The following is an 8,696-nucleotide window of genomic DNA, read 5'->3' as shown; positions in this document are numbered from 1 at the left end:
CCCCCCCGCCCCAGCCCCGTGAGGAACAGCAAAGCAGCGCGAAGCAGGCTTCTCAGGGCCCAGGGGCTGGTTAGGGCCACTCTCCCCGGCCATGTGGCTCAACATCCCCCTGACCCTCGAGGACCACCCTCCTTTGCCCGGCTCCCTCTCTCGCCAGCCCCTCCCCAGGCCCTGCAGAGGGTAGGGCCCAGGAGGGTGGGCCCACAGGTCTACGGAGAGGCCTGGACAGCCTGAGTGAGCGGGGGTGCGCCCAGGTCCCAGGGCCACGGAAGGTCGCCCGGGACCTTCGAAAGCATTTTGGGAGGAGCTGAGAAAGCAGCTCTAGGTGAGAGGATGGGAAGCGCTGCCAGAGTATGCGCGGCTGGAAGAGCCCTTAGCTGTCAAAGCTCCCCGAGCCCTGCGGCTGGCGGGTCAGGGAAGGGATGTCCCTCCGGCCTGCAGAGCCGGGTCTCGCTGGCCCCGAGCTGAAGTTTCACCAGCCACCCAGCATCTCTGTGGCCAGGTGACAGCCAGGGGTCACCTGCAGCCCTGGCCTGTGTCGCCCTGAGCTGGGACTGGCCCTGGGTCTGGGCGGAGACAGGGGCCAGGACAACGGCAGGTGGCACGTCCGCACAGCCCGAAGTTCCCGTGTGGGCCGCGGGCCCATGTGGATGGGCGGGAGCCGTGGCCCAGCCCTGCACAGACGCAGCTGAGAGGTGGCTCTGGTGGCGGGGGGCAAGGTTCATGCGTGATCTCAAAGGCCCCGTTAGACCCTAGACAGCGGGAACCCCGACGCCCTCTCAGGGGATTCTTGGGCGCTGGGGGTGGGCCTGGCTTTCAGACACCTGGAGCCACCGGTGCTCTGCGGGGCAGGTGGGAGACGAAGGCGCGGCTCGCGCTCCGGCGGGACTCTGCTGGGCCTCTGCCTCCTCGCAGGCCCTGGCGCTGCTGTGATCGCGCAGGAGCTGGGGGCGAGAGATGGCACCGGCATCCCCGAGGTCCCTGAAATGCATGGCTTTTGGGGCCGCCGTTCCCTGCTGACCTCAGGGCCTCAAACAAAACTAAAAGCCAGGGTGGCTGGCACAGCCCCTCGCCCGGCCCCCAGCACAGTCATGGCCGCGGTTCCTCACCGACCCTTCCTGTCCCGCCCCGGGGGCTCTCGGCCGAGGGAGTTCAATACCGTCTGGTTTGAGTTTTGGCAAAGTCAGTCCTTGGCCCCGGTCCCTGGGGCCGGGCAGTTACCGCCACCGGGGCCTGGCTGCTGAGAGCACCAGCGGGAGGCCGGAGAGCAGCAGGAGATGCGTGCAGGGCTGCGGGCGGCCCGTGGCTGACGCCTTCTGACCCTCTCGCTCGGAGAGGCCGGGCAGGGCGTGGCTCAGGGGCGTCCGGGAGCTGGAGCTCTTCCTGCCGACGCTCCGGCCGCACTCGTCGTCGTCGGGGCAGCCCTCGCCGCTGCCTGAGCCGCTGCTGTCATCACCTGGGGAGGAGAGGTGGCTCCAGCGGCCCCGCCCAGCCCTGGGGACCCCGAGGGCCGCGGGCCTCGCCTGGGCCTCGCGGGCCCGTGACGCCAGCTCCACCCTGACCGCGGCACCCCGACCCCCTGGGCCTGCCGAGGCTGGGAGGACGTCCGGGCTGGGTCACGACTGTGCCTGGGGACGAGGGGCAGGGGAACTTTGTGACCACACCGGGCAGTGGCAGCGTCCTCAGAGCCACTGTGGAGGCCCGGGGGCTGGGAGGGCCCCGTCCGCAGCACCCTTCCCCGGCCAGGGGTGCTCCCTGGCGTTCCGGCACCAACCCTCGGCTCTCAGCCCCCAGGCGCACCCTGGGCCCCGCTCTCACTGGCGTCCTGGAAGTCCACGTCGTTGCCGTTGTAGGCGCCGCGCAGACGGTTGGTCGTGATCTTCAGCTGCATGATCTGCTGGCGGATGGTCATGTCGGGCTTGGTGATGTCCACCTCCACCTCGGGGTTGTTGATCTGGTTGGCCAGGCCATCGCCCATCACCTCGGGGAGGTACCTGGAGGCCGGGAAGGCAGGCCCTGGGCCACTGCCCTGCTCCCCGCACAGGGGCACTGCCCCAGCATGCCTGCCCACTCCCCTCCCCCCGTCAGGGCGGTGGCAAGCCTGAGACCCCCCCCCAGAGGCTTCAGGGGCCGACGGGAGCCCGTGCCGACCCCACCGCAGTGGGGTGAGGATGCGCTGAGCACGGCGCCTGCTGTGGGGAGCTGGCACAGGGCGAGGATTCAGCCCTCATCCCAGCTCTGGGTCCCGTTGGGTGTCCCGCGTCAGGTATGGCCCTATGCACACAACATCTGGTGCCCCAGACCGGCGAGGGGCCGTGGAGGAGGGACGGACTGTGTCAGCCAGGGGGGCACCTACCGACCCTTGGCCACCCCGTTCCAGCAGTGGTCATCGCTGGCCGCACTCATGGCCAATTTCTCACTGCACAGCGTCCCCGGGAGGCTGACCCAGAAGTCCTGGGCATCTCGGAGCTGGGCCTTGGCCTCGGAGACCTGCAGGGCAGCAGTCAGGCCACCGGGCACCGCGGCCCAGCCTGCCCTGGACCCCCAACCGCACCCACCCGGGGCCTGCCCGGCTGAGGGGCCACTGACCAGCTTCTGAAGCGTGCCCGCGGGTGGCTTTTCTGGCAGCGCCAGCTTGCCCCGGCGTCGCTTCTCCTCAGGCTCGGGGCCCTGGGGGTTCACCTTGGGGTTCCCGCAGCCCTGGATGACCTGGGGGGAGAACGCAACTGTCCTGGAACGGTACGAGGCCGTATCCGGGGCACCCCCCCCCCCCCTTGCCCACTGCACGCCCCTGCCCGCACCTTGGCCATGAGGGTGTCGCTGTTGTCCTGTAGGGCGCTGATGGCCTCTGCAAGCCACAAGTGCACGCCGCCGATGACGCTCTCTGCGCCCGTCGGACCCCAGAACTTGTCTGTGATGAGCACCATGGAGTCTGGCACAGGCGTGAGCACACACACAGGGGGCACTTTGTACGTACGTGCACTGGCTCACCACGTGCTACCACGCACACGGCAGCTTGTACGAGACGATATATCTATATGTTGGCTCACTTCAGGCCAGCCCGTGTACACGTTAGCGCCTGCGTGTGTCGGCACACGTGCAGGTTGAACACGTGTAAGCTTACGCCTGTCGGCACACGTACACCTGGCCCACCACATGCCTATGTTACCTCACACGTTTTCACGTTGGCTCGAGGCATGCCAGCACACGTCCATGGTAGCACGTGTCTCAGCATGAATGTGTGCTGGCCCACGTGTCAGCACGCGTTAGAACTTACATATCTCCGTATACAGGCACGCTGAGCCCTCCCGTCAGCCCACGTGTGTCGATGTGGATGCACGCGGGCTCACCTCACAGCAGCAGGTATACACACTGTGGTACATCTGTGTTGGCACAGCTGCTTGGTGACCCACGTCAGTCAGCACACCTCAGAGCTGGCCCACCCCAGGGCAGCAACGCACACGACAACACGCACGTGTTGGCACGTACGCGCTCGGTGGGGAAGGGCAGGACTGTGACCCTGCAGGGCTCCCTCCCGGGCAGCTGCCCACGTTGCAGTCTGTTCGGGACGTTCAGGGGGCATCTTGTTCCTCGCCCCAGGGACCGCCTGCTCCAGAGGACAGGCCCGGTTTTGCACGCCCCCCAACCCCCCTTCCCGCAGGCGGTGACAGCAGTGGGAGCTCACCCAGAAGGTTCCTCCACTCGGCGTCCAGGTCGGCCTGGTTGGCCAGGCAGCCCTTGAGCACGTTGCGGCAGTAGTCGGGGCAGGGCCGGGCGCCGGGCACCCCCAGGCAGTGGGCGCAGTACACCAGCTTCATGACGGCCCGTGAGCACTCCGGGCTCAGGGGCACCTGGGGAAGCAAGGCAGCCTGAGCGCCACCCCGCAGCAGGTGTGCAGCCCCACAAGGCGCGCCCGGGTCCTTCTCAGATGACCAAGCAGGCCTGCTGGCCGTGGTGGGGCTCCGTCTAATAAGCGATACATTCACAGTGCGGAGACTCCCCGGGGCACCGTGGCCACGAACCCTCCCAGGGAAGCGGGAATACCGCCCACCACGCAGCTGAATGGATGGAGGCTGGGGCTGAGGGTGACTCGTTAGGGACCCCAGTTGGGGTGCAGGTGGCTCACGATGCCCTCCCACACCCGACGCTGGTGGGTCTGACGCCAGCGAGCTGCCCGACGGGGCCAGGCATTCCCCCGCCCAGCCTCGGCGCACGCATCTCCCTCATCTCCCGTCTCGCGTCTCCCGTCCACCTGACCCCTGGAGCTGGCTCAGCATCCAGCCGCAGCCCTCCTCCCTTCCCTTCCTGCGCGGGACCGGCCTGGCCATCGCTGCCCGGAGCAGAGCTCGCACGCTGGATCCTCCCACCCGCCCGGGTTGGGGGTGGAAGGAGGCCCCGGGAGTCCCAGGGCCCCGGGGTGGGGGCGCGGGGACGTGCGGCAGGGGGCGGGGCCTCCGCGCGCACCTGGGCCACCTTCCGGACCACGTCGCTGGCCACGCCCAGGCCCTGCACGAAGGCGCGCGCCGCCACGAAGGCGCGGGTGGCGCGCAGGCGCAGCTCACGGGGGGCCTCCCCGAAGGGCCGCAGCGGCTCGGCCCGCTTGCCCAGGCAGTCCAGGTAGTCGTCGGGCAGCAGGAGCTGCGGGTGCAGCTGCCGGAAGAGGCGCTCGAGCAGGCGGGCCCAGAACTCGGCCAGCGTCTCCTCCAGGTGCAGGTTGGCCCCGCGGTAGTAGAGGCGCAGCTCGGCATACAGGTCGCGGAAGGCGTTGGCGTTCTGCACGTACAGCTCCCCGAAGGCGCCCGGGAAGGCCTCCTGCAGCGCCCGCTCCGAGTCGGTCAGCAGGCGCCGGAAGTGATCTGCGCACGGGAGGCGGGCGTCAGGCCTTCCCGGAGCCCCCTGCCCACCCCACGTGCTGTGGCAGCGCGACCGGCATTAAGGGGGCTCTGCCGGGGACCCCCGGTGCTCTGAGAGTCATCCGAGCCTGCACGGGCCCTGGGTGCCCGCCCCCACGGGGCTCTGAGACCTCCCCCTCCTGGCCCGGGGCCTGGGCATCCAGAATCCATTTCTGAGCTGGGCCTTGAGCAGGGGACACACGGCGCCTCAGTGCCCCACGAGGTCACCTGGCCAGGGTCTGTGTGGAGGGGCAGGAGGGCGCTCTGAGTCGGGGTGGGGCCCACTGCGGGGAGAAGGCCCAGGGCGTCCCTCGCCTGCCTTCCCTCCCTCCCGGCAGCTCCCCTTGCGTCCCTCCCCCTCCCCCCTCTCTGTCGCCCAGCCAGGCCCCCCGCCCTGGGGGTGTGCCTCTGCACTCTCCACCCTGCCCACCCCTGAGGCTCTCCTGGGCTTCCTGCCCTCCCCCTCCGTCCTCATCTCTCTTGGACGCCCTCCCTCTGGTTTTGGGAGCTGGCCAGCCTGAGGGTCTGGAGAGGGACCCCGATGCACCCAGAGTCTCGGACGGGGGTGCCGAGGCGGGGCAGGAGCGTGGGCCGCAGACCCCTGTGGTTTCGGGGAAATACCTCTGTGCCCCGTGTGCTGAGAACGAGGCCCCTAACGCCGTCCACCCCTTTCAGCAGGGAGACGGCAGGGTCCATAAGCACACAGACCGTCCACTCAGACGCTTCCTCGAGAGCTGTGGCCAGCCCTCCCCACACAGGCCCAAACTCGGGTGTCCAGGGACACCGGGCCAGGTTGGCTGTGCTCTGAGGCGTGGTGGACATTAGGCCTCTGGCCCTCGGACCCATGTCTACACTCACCCCACCAAGACCCTCCCGCAGCTCCGGCTGTGCCCCTGCAGCTCCCCGGGCGGGAACTGTGGGATGGAGCGGACGGTCCAAGCTCCCATCCAGCTCCCGCCGCGGGACTCCGGGTCCTGGTCCCCACGCCAGCCTCCGGCCCAAACGGGCAGTCTGTAGCTCATCGCTAGCCCGGCAGCACATGGGGTGGTCGTGGGGCCCCCAACCCCACGGCCAGCCTCCAGCCCCATCTTTTGAGCAGGGTCCCGCTCTGAGCCAGGCCCCTGGCAGCCGGCCCAGAAGGTGTGGCGCGTGAGCGTGGGCCCCGCGTCCTGGAACACAGCCACCCGAGGCCCTGCTACACGCAGGTCCCAGGCGCACTTCACATGAAGGCTCTGAGACCCCTGCCGCTGGTGGCCAGGTAAGGACTGCTCCCGGGGCACAAGGCACGGGGGCGGCTGGAGCAGGCACGACAGTGGGGCTGAGGCGCGGGGGGGGGAAGCGGCATGCAGAGGGGCAGGTGGAAAGGACTCTCGGGGTGGGGGGCACAAGTGGGCCTGGAAGCGGAAGAGGAATCGCTTTTAACACAGATTAGTGTCCTGAATGGATGCTGTGCAGGCTCTGACACCAGCTGTCACTTCTGAGGCCCCTCCCACCGGCGCCCGCCATCCCCTCCGAGGTGCCCGCGGTCAGCATCACAACATCATCCCACCATCCCTTGTTTAGGGGCCCAGACACGATGAGAGAGCTGGTGAGGGGCTGGGAATAGATGACTGACACACACAGCTGACTTGGAGGCTCGAGGGCCACGGCAGGGGCCCCGAACTCCTCGTGCCTCCACCCAGCACCCTGCAGCCCCGGCCTGGCCCCCGATATCAGTCCTCACGCTGAGCTCCCCAGCTCCAGACCACCTGGTGGCCAGTGCCAGCCTGTCCCTGGCAGGTGCCTAGGAGAGCTCTGGAGGGCAGAGGGTCCCCTCTGAGGGCCCGATGGAAGGGCCAGGCTGGCTCTCCCCAGACGTGCATATGCCTCGGGGTGGAGAGAGCCCCGCAGGTGACCCCGAGTTCACGGACCCCCCGCTCAGGCCCCTGCGCGCGGCCAGTGCCCTGCTCCTACATCCCCTCTGGCGCTGCCTCACTGCGAGAGGCCCCCAAGTGCCCAGCCCCCGCCGTGATGTCCTGCGGCCCCGGAGCCCCTCACCGTCAAAGCCTCGCAGCTGGGTGGCCAGCGCGGCCCGCAGGGCCCGGCCGCGGCCCTGGAGCGCCGCCTCCAGCTCGGCCCGGCTGCCGTTGGCCAGGCTCTCTTCCATCCGGCTGGTGCAGCAGGTGCGGCCCTGGGCGCAGATCCGCAGGTGCTCACCTGTGGGGGGGCTGGCGTGAGGGAGGGGACCGCGGGAGGCTGGGGCGCGGGGCACCGGGAGGACGGGCCTCGCGGCCGGTGGGCTCTCCTGCACAGGCGGCGTGGGCGGCACGCCGGTGGGGCTGCCTGTCAGGGTGGGGGTAAGGCAGGCCCGGCTCAGCGCAGCGCCTAGGGTGGGCCGCGCAGCCCCCAGCACAGGGCACAGGAGCGGGGCTTCCTCTGCAGAATCCCACTTCCAGGCCCCCTGGGGCAAGCCCCGGTGGGGATGGGGGTAGAGCAGGAGTGTGGACGGCTGAGCCCCAGGGCAGGGCTGTGGGGTGCTGTCCCCACTCAGCTCCTTCCAGCCCTCCACGCCCCCTGCGTGCGAGGAGGGCCGCCCCAGGGGCCCTGAGCCGCTCAGCTCACGCCTGGACCTCAGCACAGAGAGGCCTCAGGCCCTGCGTAGGGGGCACGGGGGGCTGCCAGACTCAAGGCTCACGGCGGAAGTGTCCAGGCCTGCCTGGCGCCCCTGCCCGGGCCCAGGCTGAGGGCAGTGAGAGGGGATCCCCGAGGGGCGGGGCAGGACGGCCCCCAGCCTCCCCGACACCAGTGCGGGGTGCCAGCTCCCACTGAGGACAGCAGGCCCTGCAGGCCACCCACCCACAGCTCCGGGCCGGCCAGAGGCAGTGGCCCCCCAGGCCGAGGCCTACCCTGTCAGGACAGCCCGGGCACAAGTCTGCTGGGGCCCTGCTGCGAGACCCGCATCCACCTGGCAAGACACACGGAGCCCGCTCAAGTGTGTGCACCCTTCTCTGTTCCCTCAAAGCCCCCATCTCCCCCGTGCCACCGCCCGGGCGCGGGCTCCCGGCGGCACTGCTTACAGCAGCGCTAGGACATGACTGAGGTTGCTTCCACCACTCTCGTGGTGCAGGGCGCACCTTTGAAACTGTGCTGGCCCCAGTTCTGGGGTGGGTGCTGTGAACCCACTCTACAGACCAGGAACCTGAGGCTGGCAGAGATGAGGGTTCCCGTCCCAAGTCACACAGTCAGGGGCCAAGTGGCTCAGGCTGCCTCACAGCCCCCCAGGCCCACTCCCCACAGGCCGCAATTCCTGCCTCTAAGCGGGGCAGGGCACGGAGGGAAGTGGACGCAGGGGTCTGGCCCGGACAGGGGCTGTGTGGGGCTGGAGTCGAGGGCTCACCCGGTGCGGCCGGCACAGTTGCAGGGGGTCGTGGAGCAGCCTAGGCAGAGCTCTCTGGGTCCCGAGGCTGCCCTGAGGGGTTGGGGGCTGCAGGGTGGGCAGCGGCCTCCAGCGGAGGCCTTGCCCGGGCAAGAGGGGTGGGTAAGACCAAGTCATTCTCCGCAGGCTGAATTAACCCTGAAGGGGGTGGCTAGGTCACACTTAAGTCTGAGCGTCTTCCTCTCCTGCACACGCCCCAGGGAAGCAGGGACAGGTGCAGAGAACAGAGTCGCCCTGTGGCCCATCTGCAGCTCTGTGCCCATCAGTGTAACAGCCAGGAGAGGGCAGCGGTGTCCCAGTCGCGGTGGGAGGGGGCAGAAGGGCGCTGCACACTCGGGTGGCACTCGAGGGAGGTCAAAGAGGCTCGGTGGGGAGGAAGGAGGGCGGGG

The 8,696-nt window shown here is 69.3% G+C and overlaps 1 protein-coding gene across 1 annotated transcript in view; it reads right to left on the bottom strand.

Moving 5' to 3' along the window:
- Positions 1-1,217: 1,217 nt before the first annotated feature.
- Positions 1,218-8,696, bottom strand: part of GPC1 (glypican 1) — a 27,939-nt gene continuing 20,460 nt past the window's right edge. The window contains exons 2-9 of the mRNA XM_007469944.1: positions 6,930-7,088; positions 4,465-4,856; positions 3,686-3,851; positions 2,802-2,932; positions 2,590-2,709; positions 2,357-2,490; positions 1,819-1,994; positions 1,218-1,456 (exon numbers count right to left, since the gene is read on the bottom strand). Of these exons, the coding sequence (XP_007470006.1) occupies positions 1,218-1,456; positions 1,819-1,994; positions 2,357-2,490; positions 2,590-2,709; positions 2,802-2,932; positions 3,686-3,851; positions 4,465-4,856; positions 6,930-7,088 (1,517 nt within the window). The remainder of the gene's footprint in view (positions 1,457-1,818; positions 1,995-2,356; positions 2,491-2,589; positions 2,710-2,801; positions 2,933-3,685; positions 3,852-4,464; positions 4,857-6,929; positions 7,089-8,696) is intronic.

Source organism: Lipotes vexillifer, unplaced genomic scaffold (assembly GCF_000442215.2).
Source record: "Lipotes vexillifer unplaced genomic scaffold, Lipotes_vexillifer_v1.1 scaffold988, whole genome shotgun sequence".
Classification (NCBI taxonomy): Eukaryota; Metazoa; Chordata; class Mammalia; order Artiodactyla; family Lipotidae; genus Lipotes; species Lipotes vexillifer.
This window is presented reverse-complemented; position numbering and strand designations above follow the sequence as displayed.